The 20,908-nt window shown below is 39.2% G+C and overlaps 1 protein-coding gene across 7 annotated transcripts in view; it reads right to left on the bottom strand.

The window, feature by feature from the left end:
* Positions 1-20,908, bottom strand: part of THUMPD2 (THUMP domain containing 2) — a 45,786-nt gene that overhangs the window by 3,984 nt on the left and 20,894 nt on the right. For 2 of the 7 annotated variants that reach the window (XM_029231834.1, XM_029231835.1), the window contains exons 7-9: positions 16,648-16,719; positions 16,042-16,156; positions 3,528-3,636 (exon numbers count right to left, since the gene is read on the bottom strand). In XM_029231834.1, the coding sequence (XP_029087667.1) occupies positions 3,528-3,636; positions 16,042-16,156; positions 16,648-16,719 (296 nt within the window). Of the gene's footprint in view, positions 1-1,165; positions 1,448-3,527; positions 3,637-3,985; positions 4,672-5,290; positions 5,483-16,041; positions 16,157-16,647; positions 16,720-20,908 lie in introns of those variants that run through there. The other 5 variants (XR_003794888.1, XM_029231837.1, XR_003794889.1 and 2 more) reach the window with 5 other exon arrangements.

The following is a 20,908-nucleotide window of genomic DNA, read 5'->3' as shown; positions in this document are numbered from 1 at the left end:
TTTTTTTTTTTTTTTTTTTGCGTTATGCGGGCCTCTCACTGTTGTGGCCTCTCCCGTTGCGGAGCACAGGCTCCGGACGCGCAGGCTCAGCAGCCATGACTCACGGGCCCAGCCGCTCTGTGGCATGTGGGATCTTCCCGGACCGGGACACGAACCCGTGTCCCCTGCATCGGCAGGTGGACTCTCAACCACTGCACCACCAGAGAAGCTCTCGTGACATATTTTTTGAGTGGGAAAAAAAAAAAGGTTATACAGTGCAGTAAATTAAGGATGATCCTATTTATGTATGGCTAGAATTGAAAACACGTTATCTATTTGTGTGTATGTCCATGGAATAATGTCTAGCAGGACATTCACCAATTAATTTACTATAAATTTTTTCACATAATGGAGAAAATAAGAAAGTAAAAATCACCTGAAATCCTGCCACTCAGAGATGAACATTTTTGATAAATGTTCTTCTAGGCAACTTTCCATGGTCATATACACATAATTTCTTACTAAGAAAGCTATTCAGAAATTATAAAGCAACATTTCCCAAATTGTATTCCTCTGAACACTAGTGTAGTATGAGAGATTATTTCTTGCTCAAAAAAAAAAACAACCCAAGAATATATATGTGGTCAATAAGTTGGGGGAAACTCTGTATCAAACAACACAAAAGAGATTTCTCTTTGCATGTGAACCTGCAAGACTAGGGGTAGGTGATACAAATACCCGAATTATTTGAACTTGGAAGGCATTAGGCCTTAACCTTCTACCACTAATCTCTGTTCCAAGCAGTCTGGTATATTCATTTTTTTTTTAATGAGGTTTTTTTTTTTTTTAACATTAATTAATTAATTTATTGGCTGTGTTGGGTCTTGGTTGCTGCGCGCCGGCTTTCTCTAATTGCGGCGAGCGGGGGCTACTCTTCGTTGCGGTGCGCGGGTTTCTCATTGCGGTGGCTTCTCGTTGTGGAGCGTGGGCTCTAGGCGCGTGGGCTTCAGTAGTTGTGGTGGGCTCTAGAGCACAGGCTCAGTAGTTGTGGCGCACAGGCTTAGCTGCTCCGTGGCATGTGGGATCTTCCCGGACCAGGGCTCAAATCTGTGTCCCCTGCATTGGCAGGGGGATTCTCAACCGCTGCGCCGCCAGGGAAGTCCTACTCACTGTTTTTTGAACACGCTTTTTGCTTCACTATTTACTCAAGAAATACTTGTTGAATATCTGTATGTATAAAACATGGTGCGGTCTCCTTTTTTATTCTTTGCAAATTTCTAAATTTCATTGAAATCATGTTTCTTCCATGAATTCACCTCAAGTCTTTTGGGGATGTAGTGACTTCTTCCTTGAAGCTTAGCAAGTTTAATTTCTAATTTTGCTCATCTGTTTTACATGGTTGTATTTGAGAGGAAAGCGCAAATATTATACTTCTCTGAAGCACTTTACATACGTGAAATTGTTATTGCTGAAATAAATCGAAGGAGGAAATAACTGACCAGAGCAATTATCTGTCTGGGAAGTTAAAATTCTGATTGCATGTCCTTTCCTGAAGAATCCAGTGCTGTTTGACATTCAGGGCCAACTATTTCCACTGCCTATTGTAAACAGGTTTACTGACCTCTTGTATTTTTTCTTATTTTTACTAACACAATTCCCCCTCCATTCCCTTCCATTTACTATCTGGAGTCTTAAACTATTGGTAAACCACTGGGAAAAAAAGGTATGTGTACTTATATATATTTATATACATCCCCATCTACTTTCCCAAAGCATTGGAAGTGGTTTACACTAAAAAAGAGCTAACAGCCCTTCTAGGTGCCTAGCACTGTTCTAAGAGCTTTAAATCCACTGACTCCTCAGGACAATACTATGAAGTAGGTACTATTATTTAAAGATGAGGCACAGGGTGGTTAAGCAACGTGCCTGTGACAGAAGATCTATTGAGTAATAGAGCCAAGATTACAGCCCAGGTATTCTGGCTTCAAAGCCCGTGATCTTCACCACTACATTACACTACACGGCCTGTATAAAACCTCAAACCAGAAAAGTCAAAGGCCAAACGATAAAGGCTGAGGGCAGGTGGCAAGGAAGCTTGGTCACAGGAGCAGGGAAAGTTCCTTATGTACAAATACATAAACTTTGAACTGATTCTATGGAGGCACCTGAGTTATGTGGGAAATCTTGAATGTCTTCCTGATTCTCAGGTAAAAATTTAAATTTCCTGAAACAATGTGAGGACAGTCATATCTATCACTGCCTCATTTTCAGTTACCTAGAACAAAAACCAAAACTGGTGTAGAGAAAGTGAGGCTGGTCTAATTTTACTAAAGCTGAAAAGATTGTCTACTCCAAACACTGCCCTCCACTGACTTTTGGAAATGTTTAAAATACACAGCACTAGATCGTCAGGTAGGCTAAGCCACCATCTCTGGTGCAAAGTTCAGGTTAACTGTAAATCTCCATATTAAGTGTAGCATGCTCCCAGAGTAGTATCTCACAACGAGCTGGCTTCACAGTATACCTGGTGAGTTACCTCGCCAGCAAAGGCTGTGCTTATTAACCCTGGTGGCACAACAGAATCACCTGGGGGGCCATTAAGAAATACCAACGCCCAGATTCTACCCTGGACCAGTTAAGTTAGCCTCGGTGGGGAGGAGTGGAGGATGGGCATCAGTATTTTTCAGAAGCTCCTGAAATGATGTTAAAATGAAGTCAGAGTTACAAAATCTCGAGGGGAATGTGCTGTCAGGCACATATAAGGGGACATAGGAGCTCAGGAAATGTCTGAATTACAGATGCTGAGATCCCAGGTGATGTCATGACTTAGGTAACTGCGTAACAGGGTTACATACAGGCTCTTGACTGTGTATGTTATCCTGCACCATCAAATGCTCAGTTGAGACAATTTAATATGAACTGACTCCTTATCCATGTCCTTTCTTTCCTCTGTGAAAGGTTCTCCCTTTTATCAACTGAAATGATCAGGAAAATACATATTCAGGCCTCACTGTCTGAACCTCTCCAAGAAACACTTTCCCTGAGGTTGACCTGAGAATCACTACATGAATAGCACCTTTGCATTTTCATTTCACAATCAGTGAAAGTGTCCATTCTATGTGACTGAATGTTCTGTTTGTAAATTCTGTTCTGCTGCTTAGTAACTCTGTGATCTTGAGAAAGATCATCTTTCTGGGTCCCAGGTTCTCTCCAGTAAAGTGTGGGGGATTAACACAAAGGAGATAGGGTTTTGGGGAGAATTAGAAGTAAATACGTAAATTAACTAGCTCAGAAACTGAAATATGTCATTGTTTTACATATTCAAATTTCAGGCAGTAATGAAAAATTAATATCTTTTCCTGAATAAACTTATAGTATGATGATATAGAATAACTATTTCAATTAAAAACTTCTGATTTGAAACCTTAGAAAATTAAGCTATAAAAACTGGGAAATTACTAAAATGCAATCAAATCTTAAGAGCTATGATACATTTTGGTTAAATGCCCAATAGCTCAAAAATTGTGGAAATAAATTCAACAACTCACCTTTCCATTTCTTGTATAATGTGTTTGATGTCTTTTCCTAACTTAAACTTTTTCCCAAATGGAATATCGGAAATAATAGTATCGACACTTTCTGAAGGCAATGGCAATTCTGAAACACAAAAATGAGAGAATCTGATGGCAGTAAGTTCAAACATTTGCAACCTAAGTATGAGAAAACTGAAGTATACTGGATTATTTTTGCATATTAAATAAAATTTAGGGTTGCTAATACTGTTTCTAAGGAATTACAAGATCCTGAAAGGCTTTCATAATCACCAAAGATAGATGGCATAGTTGTTGTATTCCGTTCTTTGAAAAGTGTTTTTTTAGGTATTAGTATAATAAAATATGACATAAGCAGAATTTTAAATTAACCAGAAAATTCAACTCTTTAAACATATTACATGAATAGGTAATTACTAGATCCAAGAAATATATTAGGATGTCTAGAAAGACCTTTTACAAAATTATGTCCTATAACTTTTATTTTTCTTTTCATGATCATATATAAAATTTTGCATGATCTATTTGTTTTTAAGAGAGGTGGCCCATAGCTTTCATTGTGGTTTTAAAGGAGACTCAAAGGGTTAAGAACATCTCCTTAAGTCCTAAGACTAGAGAAAAGGCCAAACAATCAATAATCAACAAAATGAATATCATCTCTAAAACAAAATACAGTGTTTGATTATCAAGTCTAAATTTCCTTCTCAACTTTACATCTTATTCTCAGAAATCAGATTACCATAAGGTAATCTTACCTACACCCAATCTTAACTTCCACATTTTCTGAGTAAACTTTTCACTTTCCAATTATTTTACTTCCACCACCATCTAAACTAAGTTAGATAATCATTTTTATTTTGGAAAGCATCTAATTCTATAGAAGGTGCAATAGAATTTAAATAGTCTTTACTATCTGAATACAAATTTTTGTTGGCAGGAAATTTAAAAACAAAATAGAAAATCCTGTTATCTGGGAGAGTCTAATGAACACTTGCTTATCTTTCCTAGTTCTGACCTTACCTGAGATTAGTAGAAGAGCAGGCTGTTAGAAAACAAGTAACGGGATAATATTCTGTTCGGACTAGGCAGGAAATCTTTTCTCCAGGTCACGTTTTGACTTCATGCCTTTGGTTTTAGGTTACTGATATGGGACACATCCATTTGAACACTGTTAACTATACTTTTTGTGAAACTACTGAAGACAATGTACAGACATGGTTATCAAACGTTTCTACATGAGGAACCAGGCAGTAACTTACTCCTGAGATTGAGCCCAAGTCTTTTGTCTACTTAAACACGTACATACATGAGTTGCCCATCTTCAGATTTGGTAACATTTTTTCCCCTTCTGGTTGGTGTCTATTTTTATTTGTAACTTTTCTACTCTGTATCATATAATTTGCTGAACTGCTTTAAATCATTTTAGAAGCTGAAGGAATAAACTTCGAGATAGAAGAGAGTAACTTTTTACAAAGTTCTAGAACTGAGTGGTGTCATCTTCCAACAGAACATAAAATAATCTGAACTTTTGTTGATGTGGCTTTTGTTGTGTAGCCTCTGGGTCAGACAGCTTGCATTTGGCTCTGCCACTTACTAGCTATGCGACTTTGGGAAATTATTGCTTCAGTTTTCTCATCTGTAAAATGGGATAAGACTACCCATCTCAGAAGTTAACAAGCGAGGAACTCACGTAAAGTATGTAAAACAGTGCCTGGCATGTAACGAGCACTCAGTAACTGTCAGCTATTGTCATTACTTACAATGTCCTCTCTGAGGTGTATAAGGAGATGACAGCCAGGTGGAGACCAGTGGGTCAGAATCCTTCAGGGAAACTCTGCAGAACTTCGCAATTCCTTGTCACAGCGCCTCAAAGGCCTAGGTGGAGCAACTACTTCCAGATGGGCCTCTTTCCAACTCACCTTCCCTTTAGCAGTGGTTCTCAAAGTGTGTCCCTAGAGAAGCAGCATCAGTATCACCTGGGAGCTAGAAATGCAAACTCTCGGGGCCCCCAGCCAAACCTGTTTAGTGCATATCAGAATCGACTGAAGGGCTTTGGTGGAACACAGACTGTTGGCCCTGCCTCCAGAGTTTCTGATGCAGAAACTCCGAAAATCACGAGCAGTTGACCCGTAAGATTAAACACGCAGTAAAATCTTTTAAATTATTAAATGTTTAAACTGCCTGTGAACAAAGAGTTTGTAATTAAGGAGATAAAATTCTGAAATAGAAACAGAACTCAAAACAAACAAGTAAATCATCTCTTTTTTACATCTCTGCAGGATGATTCAAGAACATGAAAAAATTTTTAAAAGACTGGTATGTCTTGAACAAAAACTGTCCTATTTACTCCCTCCTTCTGGGAGAAAAATGAGTAAGAACTTCTTAAAACCAGGATTATGGCCCTAAGATATTTTATTCCAAAAGGTTTTAAGAGCCTTTAAGATATCTTTCTTTGTGTCTACTTAGACAAGAGACAAGGTAAATTGAGCACTTTTATAAAATTGGGCACGCCCTTTTTCTATTTTCTTTAATTGTACTTCTGTTTATTATTCTTCCCATCATCCAGGTTTATAACAATGGCATTCTGTCCTGTAATTCTCAGGTGTTCAAAATTAGTTGTATATTTGATCCAATCCTCATGACCATTTTACCTTGGCTTTCTCTACTCCTCAGTTGGTTCATCTCTTAAATATCTGGATTTTATTAATTTTTTTCCCCCCTCAAAAGTGCTTATTAGTGAAATGTTGCCTGAACCTTTTTATATTTGAAAATATCTCTATACTAAAATGACATCTTGGTTGGGCGTGATATTTCTGGGTCCCACTTTGCCTCAGTAACCTTGTAGGTAGCCACTATTCCACTGGCTATTGCTCTACCACTTTGTTTCTTTCCATCACAGCCAGATTTTGAAGTTTATTGCATTAGATTATGCACTTTCCTTATTTGGTTGCTGCTGGTGAAATTTTTCCCTTTTATTTATACTATTCTTTTTCTGATTTCATTAAATACAAGAGAATACAAATACTTCAATGAAGCTGAAGTTTCAATCTGTCTTCTTAATCCATAATGAGTCTTGAATATGCAAAATGTAGTTTGGCATCTGGATCTGGTCACCATTTAATTTATAGTCCAAACAGAAATCTTTATTTATTTATTGAAGTATAATTGATTGAATGATTCAGGTATACAGCACAGTGATTCAGTTTTTATATATGTATAAATATATATATAAAAGAATATACATATGTATTCTTTTCCAGATTCTCTTCCATTATAGCAAACAGAAACATTTTTGAGAACAAAGAGGTTAGAAATAAAATTATATACTTTTTGAGATATTTATTGTCTAACAAATTGGTTTATTATTATGGTGAACCTAAAAAATAACATGTCTGGCATAGTGAAGTTTAAAATAATTTTTTTATTGGAGTATAGCTGATTTACAATGTTGTGTTAGTGAAGTTTTTTTTTTTGCAGTACGTGGGCCTCTCACTGTTGTGGCCTCTCCCGTTGCGGAGCACAGGCTCCGGACGCGCAGGCTCAGTGGCCATGGCTCACAGGCCTAGCCGCTCCGCGGCATGTGGGATCTTCCCGGACCGGGGTACGAACCCGTTTCCCCTGCCTCGGCAGGTGGACTCTCAACCACTGCGCCACCAGGAAAGCCCTTAAGTTTTCTTTTTAAATAAAAACTTAAAATATTATTTAACATTAAAAATAAGTGAAATACTTATGGTCTGTACTCATATGCTGAGCAGTTTCTTGGATGCATCAGCTCTAATACCATGTCATCACTGGCATTTTTCAGAAGAAGGTAGTATTTTTGTTTGCTTTTTGCGGTACGCGGGCCTCTCACTGTTGTGGCCTCTCCTGCTGCGGAGCACAGGCTCCGGACGCGCAGGCCCAGCGGCCATGGCTCACGGGCCCAGGCGCTCCGCGGCACGTGGGATCCTTCCGGACCGGGGCACGAACCCGCGTCCCCTGCATCGGCAGGCGGACTCCCAACCACTGCGCCACCAGGGAAGCCCAGTATTTTTTTTTAAAATATGGACTTCTAAAATTTTTCGTACAGTTGCTTGCAACATTCTTCAAAGTTTCATTTTTACGGTTGATAGTACGATAGAGCTCAGAGTAAATTCTGCTATATGGAGGAGACTCTCAATTCTATTTTTTTCATGGGGAAAGTGTAAATATCTCAGCCCCCTGGTTCACAGTCTCTCCATTCAGAGTGCCTTTGACAAATATTTTCACAACACAAAACGCAAATAAGTTGTCTCTATCATTCTTTTAATTGTTATGACAAATTTAGAGGCTGTAAAATCTAAGCCTTCTCAATTTTATTCCATTCCATTCTAGAATATACATTTATCCAATTAAAATTAAGGAAGCCATTAGAAGATTCTTCCTATAATATACCCAAGGTGTATTTACAAATTTCAGAATAAATACTGTGCATAATTGAGCTCTCACTGTTTTAATTTGTTCATTTCTTCCTTGGTGTTTGTAGGGATAGATTTTAATGTCCAGTTGCCAGTTTTGTTTTTTATAACTGCGATTCATCAAAACTTCCAAAAACTTAAGGTTTTTGGCACTCCATTTGTTGAATTCTTTGATTACAGATTTCCAATGAATTTTGAAAGAAATGCAACTGCAATTAGGCAACTTGTTTATTTTAAAAAGTTTATAGCACAATTATAAGATACCCTGGCTGATTTACAAAGTAATTCTTCAAAGGCTTCAACATTTTTTAAAACATTTAAGTATAGTTGACTTACAGTATTGTGCCAATCTCATTGTACAGCAAAGTAACTCAGTTATACACATATATACATTCTTTTTTATGTTCTTTTCCATTATGGTTTATCCCAGGAGATTGGATATAGTTCCTTGTGCTACACAGTAGGACCTTGTTGTTTATCCATTCTAAAGGTAATAGTTTGCATCTACCAACCCCAAACTCCCAGTCCATCCCACTCCCTCCCCCCTCCCCCTTGGCAACCACAAGTCTGATCTCTATGTCTGTGAGTCTGTTTTGTAGATATGTTCATTTGTGCCACATTTTAGATTCCATATATAAGTGATATCATATGGTATTTGTCTTTTTTTAAAAATAAATTTATTTTACTTTTGGCTGCGTTGGGTCTTTGTTGCTGAGCGCGGGCTTTCTCTAATTGCAGCTAGTGGGGGCTACTCTTCATTGTGGTGCGTGGGCTTCTCATCGTGGTGGCTTCTCTTGTTGCGGAGCACAGGCTCTAGGTGCGCAGGCTTCAGTAGTTGTGGCCGGGGGGCTCTAGAGTGCAGGCTCAGTAGTTGTGGTGCACAGGCTTAGTTGCTCCATGGCATGTGGGATCTTCCTGGACCAGGGCTTGAACCCATGTCCCCTGCATTGGCAGGTGGATTCTTAACCACTGCACCACCAGGCAAGTCCCTGTCTTTCTCTTTCTGACTTACTTTACTTAGTATGGTAATCTCTAGTTGCATCCATGTTGCTGCAAATGGCATTATTTCATTCTTTTTTTACAGTTGAGTAATATTCCATTGTATATACATGTACCACATCTTTAGCCGTTCATCTGTCATTGGACATTTAGGTTGTCTTCATGTTTTGGCTATTATGAATAGTGCTATGAACATAGGGGTGCATGTATCTCTTTGAATTATACTTTTGTCCAAGTATATGTCCAGGAGTGGGATTGCTGGATCACATGGTAATTCTATTTTTAGTTTTCTGAGGACCCTCCATACTGTTTTCCATGGTTGCTGCATCAACTTACATTCCCACCAACAGTGTAGGAGGGTTCCCTTTTCTCCACATCTTCTCCAGCACTTGTTGTTTGCAGACTTTTTTTTTTTTTTTTGCGGTACGTGGGCCTCTCACTGTTGTGGCCTCTCCCGTTGTGGAGCACAGGCTCCGGATGCCCAGGCTCAGCGGCCATGGCTCACGGGCTCAGCCGCTCCACGGCATGTGGGATCTTCCCGGACCGGGGCACAAACCCATGTCCCCTGCATCGGCAGGCGGACTCTCAACCACTGCGCCACCAGAGAATCCCTGCAGACTTTTTAATGATGGCCATTCTGACCAGTGTGGCGTGGTACCTCATTGTAGTTTTGATTTGCATTTCTGTAATAATTAGTGATGTTGGGCACCTTTTCAGGTGCCTACTGGCCATCGGTATGTCTTCTCTGGAGAAATGTCTATTAAGGTCTTCTGCCCACTTTTTTGATTGGGTTGTTTTTTTGTTGTTGAGTTGTATGAGCTGTTTGTATATTTTGGAGATTAAGCCCTTGTCAGATGCACCATCTGCAAATATCTTCTCCCATTCCGTAAGTTGTCTTCTTGTCTTTTTTTTTTTTTTTTATGGTTTCCTTTGCTGTTCAAAAACTTGTAAGTTTGATTAGGTCCCATTTGTTATTGTTTTTATTTCTATTGCCTTGGGAGACTGACCTAAGAAAACATTTGTACAGTTTATGTCAGGGAATGCTTTGCCTATGCTCTCTTCTAGGAATTTTATAGTGTCGTGTCTTATGTTTAAGTCTTTAAGCCATTTTGAGTTTATTTTTGTGCATGCTCTGAGGATGTGTTTTAACTTTATTGATTTACATGCAGCTGTCGAACTTTCCCAACACCACTTGCTGAAGAGACTGTCTTTTTCCCATTTTATATTCTTGAAAGGCTTAAACATTTTTAAACCTACCTAATGATGGGCAAGCAAATAAAGCATGTACAGTCATGCTGAATTACTTTTTTTGCATTCAACCATCTTTATCACAGATAGCCTGCAGTTCAGTTACTCTGCGTATATTAAATTTTTTTTTAAAGTCTGTTATTTTGATAACTTAAGTTTCTATTTCAATTCAGAACATCCCAGCTTGTTTGGAGGTAATTATGAATTATGTAGGTACCATGTCAAATTCCAAGTACATTTCTGCTTCACAGGTTACTTTATTTAATAAGAACACTAATTTTCACCATGATGCTGTGGTCCACCAAATAATGCATAAACAGACACACATGCCGTGCCGAGCTGAATTTACAGTAGCATTCAAAATAATGAAAGATGTTTCATCTCTGGCAGAAAAAACTTCCTAAATTTCCAAGAACTGGGGGGAAAAAAAGCTAAACCACTACTGGAACTGACTTAGCTGATCTTCTTTTTGAAGCATCCGATAACACGGATACAAAAATGGCAACATTTACCTTTCTGCAGAGGTCTTCTGCTAATGGAGCCAACATATTAATAGCTATAGCTTCATTTTATTTATGTACATAAGGAAATTTGGAATTGAAAATGAGCAAAATTAATTTAGAGGAGTGGTCATTTGATCTAAATGAAAAGTCATGCTTCAGAGTGATATTTAAATGCAGTTCTTTCAGCTGCATGTGATAAATACTTAATTTTGGCTCAGCCTCCTTAAAATAATGACGAAGTTTTGAAGTAAATGCTAGATGCTTCTACGAACAGATTTGTTTCATTGGATTAGTGCTATCATCATGGCCCTCACAGTGGATGATAAATGGTAATAAACATTTTACTCAAGTTATCTGTTCATCAACAGCTTTCTTGAGAAATATAAACTTTTTCATTAAATATGCACTTTTAAAACCTAACTGCTGCTGAAAGAGTTTGTTACAGAATAGTAGCATTACCAAATAATAAAAAGGGATTTATACCATATGATAAACCATAAAGCCATTGTAGCAAAAACATTCAAACTCTATGGTGAGCTTCTTACCCCCTATTTCCCACACATATTTCCCACACACCTAACCCATCACTTCCTACACTTCCCCCGACTCCCCAAATGTCAGGGCATCCTGGAAGCTTCATGAATCTTGCAGGATATGGTGTGAGTCACAACACACCTGACTAGAACACCGAGGGCCAGGTGAGCAGGGGCAGGACTGGTATTAGAGGAAAACTCACACTAATAAGAAACAAAATGCAACCACCACATTATGGGGAGCTTACGGGTGTAGAAAAAAGCATATGCCTGAGATCTACAAGCGTAGAGACGAAGGCAGAGATGTGACTGAGAACAAAGCACGGTTATTACCAATAATCTTATTATACACTCGTTCACTGAATGTGACAGGCTACAGAATGTCTAGTTAGAAGAAGTGAAAACATTCCCCTTTTTTCACCTGCCTATAATTTTGTCATTTTAGTTAATCATTCGTGTGTTTCTTTTGCTCAAATCTGTATATATATTATACTGAGAATGTAAGTATTTCTGTAGATTTAAAAAAAGCCTAATCAATGACTAATTATTTCCTAAGACAGCCTGCAACATAATATTCATTTGGTTCCAAATTTTCATGATGATTAAAACTTACGAATAAACACGTGCAAAAATTCTGCATGTTAAAGGATTATCTCATCTTATATTAGTAGAGGGTTATAAGATAAAGTGAATGTTACTAAAAAAGTAGAAAAAAATAAGGCCATTAATGCATACAAAGAATAAAGACAGTGATACTGCAAAAGCACAAATCACGGTAGGAGTTTCATTGAATACTAATGTTCCTAGATGTATCCATGCTTACAGAAGTCTTTAATTCATGCTGTGTGTCAGACACTGGACTCCATGTAGTTATGTAATTAATTCTCACTATGGCCCTATGAAGTAGGTACTAGCTTCATATTATAGATGAGAAAATACAGAGAGGTCCAGTGTTTTGCTGAAGGCTCCACAGTGAAGAAATAACAGTGGATCCAGGATTTATACTCAGTTTGATTCTGAAGTTCATATGTACTCTCATTATAGTAAGAAGTGTGAGATCCTTGTGCAGAAATACAATTCTAAATTGTAGTTATGATTAGAGCTTTAAAAGGTAAAACCAAATTAATGAAGAAAATATACAAAGAATAAATGCTAGAGAGGGTGTGGAGAAGAGGGAACCCTCTTGCACTGTTGGTGGGAATGTAAATTGATACAGCCACTATGGAGAACAGTATGGAGGTTCCTTAAACCACTACAAATAGAACTACCATACGACCCAGCAATCCCACTACTGGGCATATACCCTGAGAAAACCATAATTCAAAAAGAGTCATGCACCACAATGTTCATTGCAGCACTATTTACAATAGCCAGGACATGGAAGCAACCTAAGTGTTCACTGACAGATGAATGGATAAAGAAGATGTGGCACATATATACAATGGAATATTACTCAGCCATAAAAAGAAACAAAATTGAGTTACTTGTAATGAGGTGTATGGACCTAGAATCTGTCATACAGAGTGAAGTAAGTCAGAAACAGAAAAACTAATACCGTATGCTAACACATATATATGGAATCTAAAAGAAAAAAAAATGGTTCTGATGAACCTAGGGGCAGGACAGGAATAAAGATGCAGATGTAGAGAACGGACTTGAGGACACGGGGAGGGGGAAGGGTAAGCTGGGACGAAGTGAGGGAGTGGCATGGACATATATACACTACCAAATGTAAAATAGATAGCTTGTGGGAAGCAGCCATGTAGCACAGGGAGATCAGCTAGATGCTTTGTCACCACCTAGAGGGGTGGGATAGGGAGGGTGGGAGGGAGATGCAAGAGGGAGGGGATATAGGGATATATGTATACATATAGCTGATTCACTTTGTTATACAGCAGAAACTAATACACCATTGTAAAGCAATTATACTCCAATAAAGTTGTTAAAAAAAAAAGAAAATAAACACTTGTATCTAGCTAGAATGTCCACCTCTAAAGTAGAGGCATACAACGAAGGGGTACTTATTAAATAGTTAATATTGGCCCCTACGTACACAAGACATATAATCCCCCCTAGACTGACTTTTAATATTAAAAGGCTGTGATGTTAAAATAATTTAAAACATGTTTTATTCTTTCCTCCAGAAAGTTATCTTGAAAACCAGTAATTCACAAAAGAAAAATCTACAAATGACATAAAGTGAAAAAGGGTTTATCTCACTAGTAATTAAAGGTAAATTTTACAAACTTTTACCAGATTTGTAAAGAGTTAAAAAAATCGTAATAGAACGATAATATCCAGCCTCAACAAAGGCTGAGGGAATGTGCACTACAGTGGCCACACCTGGTCTGGTGTGACCTGTTACAACTTCCATCCTCATGCGCTCTGCCTTCTCGTCACCAGGAGTGCCCGTCCTGCCACTTGTGCACTGCGTCCCATCCTTTCTTGGGGGCTGTGAGTGTATCAGATGAGCAATTCTCTCTCTCCTACACTGTCGAGTTTCTCCTGTTTATCTGTTCATTCTCTTTAGCATAAGAACATGTTGTACTTTTTAAAAAAAAGTGAATTCTATCTTCAGAAAATCCCTGCTTGATCCCTAATCTCACCACTTTCTATTACTGCCTCATCTCTCTGCTCCCCTTACCAGTCAAACTGCCCAAAAGAACGACCAGGACCAGCCGTCTGCAGGCTACCTTCCCCCATTCTCTCCGGGACCCACTCAGGCGGGCAGGTCTATGTTCCCGCTGCTCCACGGAAACAGCCGGGCCATATTTTGCTTCACCGCCCAGCAGCATCTGACACAGCTGATGGTTCTTCCTCAGATTCTCTCTTACCTTCTCATCACTGGTTGTTCCTTTACTAGATTCTCACCCTCCAGAACGCTAAGCATCTCATCCTCAGAGGAAGCCTCTCTTTTCTCTATTTGTACTTATTTCCTAGGTGATCTCATGGATTTAAATGTGATCTATACTAGTGATGTCTATCTTCTCCCTTAAGAAACTCCAGGTCTGTATACTGACGTACTACACTTACATCTTCTCCATGTGGTGTCTAATCATCACGTGGAACTGAACAGGCCCCAAACTCCAACTTGTTCCACCTGCAGTTTTCCCCAACTCCGCCCTCTAGCTGCTCAAGTCAGAAAGCTCAGTCATCCTTGTTCTTTTGCTCATAGTTGATCCACCAGCAAATCCTGTTGGTTCTACCTTCAGAAAAAATATATACATATCTCTGACCTCTACTTAACACCTCCACCAATATCACTTTGCCCCAAGCCACCACCATTTCTTACCTGGATTACTGCAATAGTCTTGTAACTAGTCTCTTTGTTCCAATCCTTGCCCTACTATTGTCTCTTCTTAACACAGCAGTTAGAGTGATCTTTTAAAAAAGTAGGATTTATTTGGTGTCATAGAGAACTTTTTCTTAAAAAAACTTTTTTTAATAACAGTTGAGCACTTATACTTGATTTTAAAGTGAAATCTTACGGGAAATGCCCCAAACATAAGAACTGATGAAAGTGGAGTTGGGAGCGCAGCAACGTTCTGATGGGCAAATCAGTACTTCCTTCCTCATGGTGTTAAGGCACTTTGGAGATTGTACAGGGTACGAAAAACCACTGCTCTGGAACAACTTATAGAGCTATTCCATTTTTCTTGAGGTCTCAAAAAAATAGCTTTCTTAAAGAAATTAGGGTATATGAAAACTTGATTTCAGTCTAATCACCCCTTGGCTTCCTCTAGAAAATTGTGTCTTACGCGCAGAGTCCCGTTAAAAACCTTGACAGAAAGGTTGAAAAGATAGTCATTGATAGCAAACAACTATGCGATCTCAATCAATAGTACAGTTTCTTCTTTGACGCTGCTTTATTATGCATTTATATAAAAGTTATCCTAATATTTTCTTCTTCTTAATAACTCATCCCTACTACTTTTCTACTATAATAAAAATTTGTTTAAACAATATTCTGTTCCTCTAGATTACAGATTCAATACTGGGACTTACCTACCACCTATTATCTCATTCTCATGTCAAGAGAATACGATTTTCTTAGCTGGGAATTAAATGTGGTCACTTTTAAGGGAGAAAGGTGCAGTAAGGGAAAAAAACAAGGAATGTGAGCCTTCTCTCAAACAGTCTAAGTACCTTGGGCCTTAGGGAAATATTATTTTGGACCCCACAGACTTGATTCCTCATCATGTGGCTTGCTGCTGATTCCGCATCAGTAAACTGGGAGTAATGGTTTCCCTCTACCTCACAGGGTGACCAACTGTCCTGGTTTGCCCCAGACTTTCCCAGTTTTAGCCCTGAAAGTAGTACTGGTTTAGCAAACTGGGATAGTCGGTCACCTCACTCCCTATATCACAGGAATACTGTCCAATGAGGCAAGGAGAAGGTAAGATAATTCAAAACATTTCATATACTTTATCTGAAAGAATCCACAGAGCTATTATTATTATTATGTTTATTTTATGCCTATACTAAGTGATCCCTGGTTATGATGTTGTGAGAAATGGTTCACATGCAACAAACACATCCTAAGAAGGCATGCTTTTACTTACATGCTTAGGGAAACTACATAAATACCGTTCCTGATCATGAATCATTTGAAGAATTAAAAAGTTACAATTATCATATTGGAAGTAAACTGAGTATTGGCACCACAGATATATTACAGGGTACAAACAATTCAACCTTTATATATGAAAAGTGAGTCTTGTTTTATATTATGATTCTAAATGTATTTGCAAATGTTCATTTACCCCAAATGTTTGCATTTTTAATATCTTACCTATCACAGAGACTTTAAGTAACTCAATTTTATCCTTAAGGCCTGCAGCTTTCAGATTGTCACACGCACCTAGTAACTGTGAGTCACTGACATCAGCACCCACGTAATACACATCCTGTGAGGGAAGAAATTCATACTATAAGTATAAATAAACCCATATTTTATGTAGTTAAGAAAATCTACTTGCATTTTCAATGATGAAAGTGAAATTAATAGATTTGTTAATTCAGGTTAAAACAAATTTAGAATATTTCTTTAAAATGACATTCATGGGCAAAAAACAGAAGTTTTTGTTAAAATTTTAAAAACTGTTAATAATATTTTACAATTACAAATGTCTAAGGAATTTAGGGATTTATATAATCTAGGTCATGACTAATTACTGTATTTCTATCATATTTTCCTAAATTTATCACAGTATTTAAAGAAATAACACAGCAATTTAATTAACCCTTCATAGTCTATTTTTATTAGTTATATAGCAACTTGTATAATTAAAAAATAATCCCTAAATAGACAGTCTACCTGTAAATAACTGGTAAGTGAATACACACACACACTGATTAACATAAAACATTGCCTGGTTTACCAAACTTTAGAACTTACTGGCCATTCTTTAGCAGCTTCCACAAGTATTGTTCCAAGTCCACACATTGGATCTAAAACAACTGCACCAGCCTATAGACAGAAATGTTGATTTGCTATCATTAAATCTATTATAATAGGTATTATAAAAGAAACCTAACACTTGAGGAATCAATATTTCAGAGTAAAGACTCCTTTCTATACTTTATTAGGAATTTCAGGTAGTTAAAGCCCTAGTGCAGGTATGCTTGACACATTTAAAGATTAGGAAGGAGACCAGTGTGGCCAAAGCACAGTGAGTGAAAGGGGAAAGGTAGTGATTATGTCAGAGAGGTGGCCAGACTACTCCATCAAGATGGGCTGCATTACACCGTGTGCAGTCACAGCCACCAAGTCCTACAGGTTGAAAACACCATGTAGCTCAGGCTCCAAGCCCACAGAATGACACCTGGGGCTTCTGCTCCTCTCTCAGCAAGTCAAACAGTGAAGTGGTCGCCACCTGGAGCATGGCCACCGCTGTGGCAGAGGGAAAGAAAGCAAGACAAATCAGGCACTGGCTTTTAAAGGTGCCATCTGGAAGTGACATACATCATTTCCACCAACATTTAATTGGGGAAAGCATGTCAGTCACATGACACACACAATTTGAAGGGGCCAGGAAAGTGTCATCCTATCTGTACTTGAGAGGAGAACAGGAAATGCGGAGAAAAAACTAAGAACTCTCCCATCTGGGCAGTGGGGCTGGGGTGGGGTCACATCACGTCAGATCTCGTAGGTGTTACAAGGGGTCTGGTTCTATGCTGAAAGGTGGGAAGCTGTTGGAGGGAAACTAAGCAGGAGTAACATGATGTTACATTTCAAAGGGATCATTCTGGCTGCTCTGTTGAGAACGGATCACAGAAGGGCAAGAGTGTTACAGGGAGGCTAGTTAGGGAATCCAGGCAGAGATAACGGTGGCTTGAACAAAGAGTGACGCTGGTGGAAGTGGGGAGAAGTAGTTGGATTCTGGGTATATTTTAAAGGTAGAACCAACAGGATGGATTGCATGTGGCATGTTAAAGAATGACAACGGTCTGAAGTGACTGAAGTTTTTGACCTGAGCATCAGGAAGACGAGCTGCCTGTTACTGAGCTGGGAAGTGTTGGGGAGGAAAAGCTACAAAGGAGACAAGAGTATACTTCTGGACATGTTCATTTTGAGATACCTCTTAGACCAAGCATGGGTGTCAAGTGGACTTAAGCATCTGGAGTTCAGAGGAGAGGTTCAGGCCACAGATATAAATTTAGGAACCGTGGTTGTTAAGTTTGTAAATGGTATTTAAAGCATCAGAACTGGATAAGCCATCTGGGAAGCAAGAGAAGTTAGAAAAGAACAGTCTACGGGCTGGATGCCGGTGATCTCCTAAGTACAGACATTTGGTAGATGAGTATTCAGCAGTGCACACTGACAGCAGCACATCCTGACGTAGAACCTAGAGTGGTCCTGAAGCCAAGTGGAAACACCCATTTCAAGAAGGAGTGATGACAGTGTCCACATGCTAGTAGATTAAGCAAGATGAGCTGTTTCAGTGGAGTGCTGGCGATGAGAGCCTGAGGGAAGTGTGCACAAGGAAGGGTGGGAAGAGAAGAAGTAGACACCAGATGTGGCCAACTAGTTTAAGTTTTTCTGTAAAGGGAAGCAGAGAAGGGGGTGGTAGCTGATGGAGCATGTGGGTTCAGGAGAGGGTTAATTATTTTTTAAGTTGCAAGATGTGTACATGCTGATGGGAATGACCTAGCAGAGAAAAAAGTCCTCAAGTAGGCAAGAGGGAATGGAATCCAGTACACAAGTAATGGAGTGAAACAAGGACAGTTCGTTTATTATAATGAAGACCAGGCAAAGTATGAGGGCGTAGATTCCAATATGTCGGTAAACTTGGTGGGAAGAACATGTTGAAGTTCTCTTCTGATTCCAATATTTAAGTCAATTAAGAAGTAAGAGAATTCAAAGTATGGGCAAGAAATGGCTGTAATGATAGAACATAAAATCCAAGCTGCGAAAGGGGGCTGAGGACAGGTGGTGAGTAGGGTTGCCTACTAGAGGTCCCACGGGGTTAAAGAACTGCTTTAGGGCCCAAGAGGAAGTGAATGCGAAAGAGAAGGTTAACAGCAGGATCCTTGAATCTGAGATTTTGGAAGGTATACCCTTCTGGGTATGACAAAGTCTAGGATGTGACTAAGGCAGATCGTTAGAGGTAGGGAAGCCAAGACACTAAGGAAGCAGACTACACAGTGGACACTGAGGTCGTAAAGAATTACGACAGGAGAAACGGTCTAAACCATTACAGAAAAGATAGGAAGAGATCTGTAGACACCGGGATAATCCGATGGCATGCGCTTCTAAGGCAGTGAGAGATCTGGGGGCAGAAGGGGCGACGAGGCCAAGCAGGACGCCTATCCCACCTCCAGGCCCAGCGGTCCCTTGGTCTGTCTACAGAGGAGGCAGAACGCTCAGAGGACAGCCAGGACATCAGGGGGGACCTGATGGAAAGAAACAAAATGTCCTTCGAGAGAGAGAGACTTTCCCCTGGCACGAAATTCCGGAGAGTATCACGTGGGTCCCCCATGAAGGGGCAGAGAGTAACAAAAAGGATAATGATTTAAATGGCAACTTTAAGATTAATAGTGGTATGAGAACTAATTTTTATTAAGACCTTAAAATGTGCCAAACACTGTGTTCTTTCTCCCCCATGGTCCCTGTTCAATGAGGTAATTTGACCTTAAGTATCTTTCAGTGTCTATTTTACTGTAGGACCTTTTCTACCCATGACATTTGGGTACACAGGCAGAAGCAGAGAAGTATTTCCATATGCTTAAAAGAATAACTGAGATTTATAGAACTTGGTTTTCCTTACTTGTTATGATATATAGGAAGAACAGTTTATAGTAAACATGAAAAAGATCTAACGACCCCAGACTTAAGTTTCATTTTTCGTGGCACTGGCCTACCTGAGGTTGAGCTGCTTGTGCACTGCTCTGGGTACCAAGCTCCAAAGAGGGGCCTGGATCAATGCTGGATACTGGGATCACTTACACGGTGGGTCATCACTGCATTCCCCCCAAAAGAAACCTGCTGTGCTATTTCTCACCTACTTTAACAGACCTTCTTTGCTGATGGTCACATTAGAGAAACAATTTTTACTTTCGGTCCTAGCAGGACAAACTGACAAAGGGGAAAAATTTCATAGAGTATTATCTGTGGATATTTTCGATCATTTACTTTCTATATTTCTGAAAATTGTATGTTTATATCAGATAAAGGTAACATTTCAAATTTGTAGGTGGTTATATAAATTTATATGTAAATATAAACTGTGGTGACATCACTGGAAGTTTGGGAAAAAATAAACTGTCACCATACCCCTCTCTCCTTACTAAAAGAAATTTAGGCTAAAGATTTAAATCAAATGAAAAAGAAAATCATGGATTCCGGGAACGTGGTAATATGGAAATAGCTCTCTCCTTGCTCTCTCAACTCTGAGCCACTTACTTCTGAGGCAAGCGATGCTCAGAACTACAGGCAACCGGCGCTAAGAGACGCCCTGGGCTCTGCTGAGGTCCCAGGAGAAGGAACCAGTATGAGGTCTCCTTGCCATGGGCTGGGTGGGTGATTAGAGACCAGCACTGGAACCCAGAGGGGAAACCGCTGGAATCAGGGAAAAACCTGGTCTTCAGAGATCTGTGGACCTGCAGGGAGACTAGTGCATAGGAGAGTTTTCACTGAGTGCCTGAGCATGGCTGACAGTCTCCTTACACTACCAGACCCAGGGGTGCCAGAGATCCACTTGCCTTTTACCACTTACAGGATTCCAGGCATTTAAAATACTTTACTAACCACACTTGAGCCCAGTGAGCCAACAAAGAAAAATAATGACACATCTAAGGGGAGGAGGTCCCTCAAAACCTAGCGAGAACATAGAGCAAACAGAACACACATCTAGTGAAATGAAACTTTTGGAGGGAACAGATAAACATGTGAAAAAAAGTAAGAGCTTCTAGAGATAGCAAATACAGCACACACACACACACAATTTTCCAAAGCTAAAAAAGACCGTGATTTTAAAGCTAAACATTTCAATAAATAAAGTAGAGCACATCTTTGTGACTCTTGTTATAGTTTCTAAGATAATATCCAAGAATAACTCAAAACGCAGAGCCAAAATATAAAGAGATGGAGAGCATGTGAGAAAGGAAGCTTAACATGTTTATCACAGGAATTCCGAAAGCAGAAAAAAGGAAGTAGT

Source organism: Monodon monoceros, unplaced genomic scaffold, assembly GCF_005190385.1.
Source record: "Monodon monoceros isolate NGI ecotype Baffin Bay Population unplaced genomic scaffold, NGI_Narwhal_1 Super_Scaffold_19, whole genome shotgun sequence".
NCBI lineage: Eukaryota > Metazoa > Chordata > Mammalia > Artiodactyla > Monodontidae > Monodon > Monodon monoceros.
This window is presented reverse-complemented; position numbering and strand designations above follow the sequence as displayed.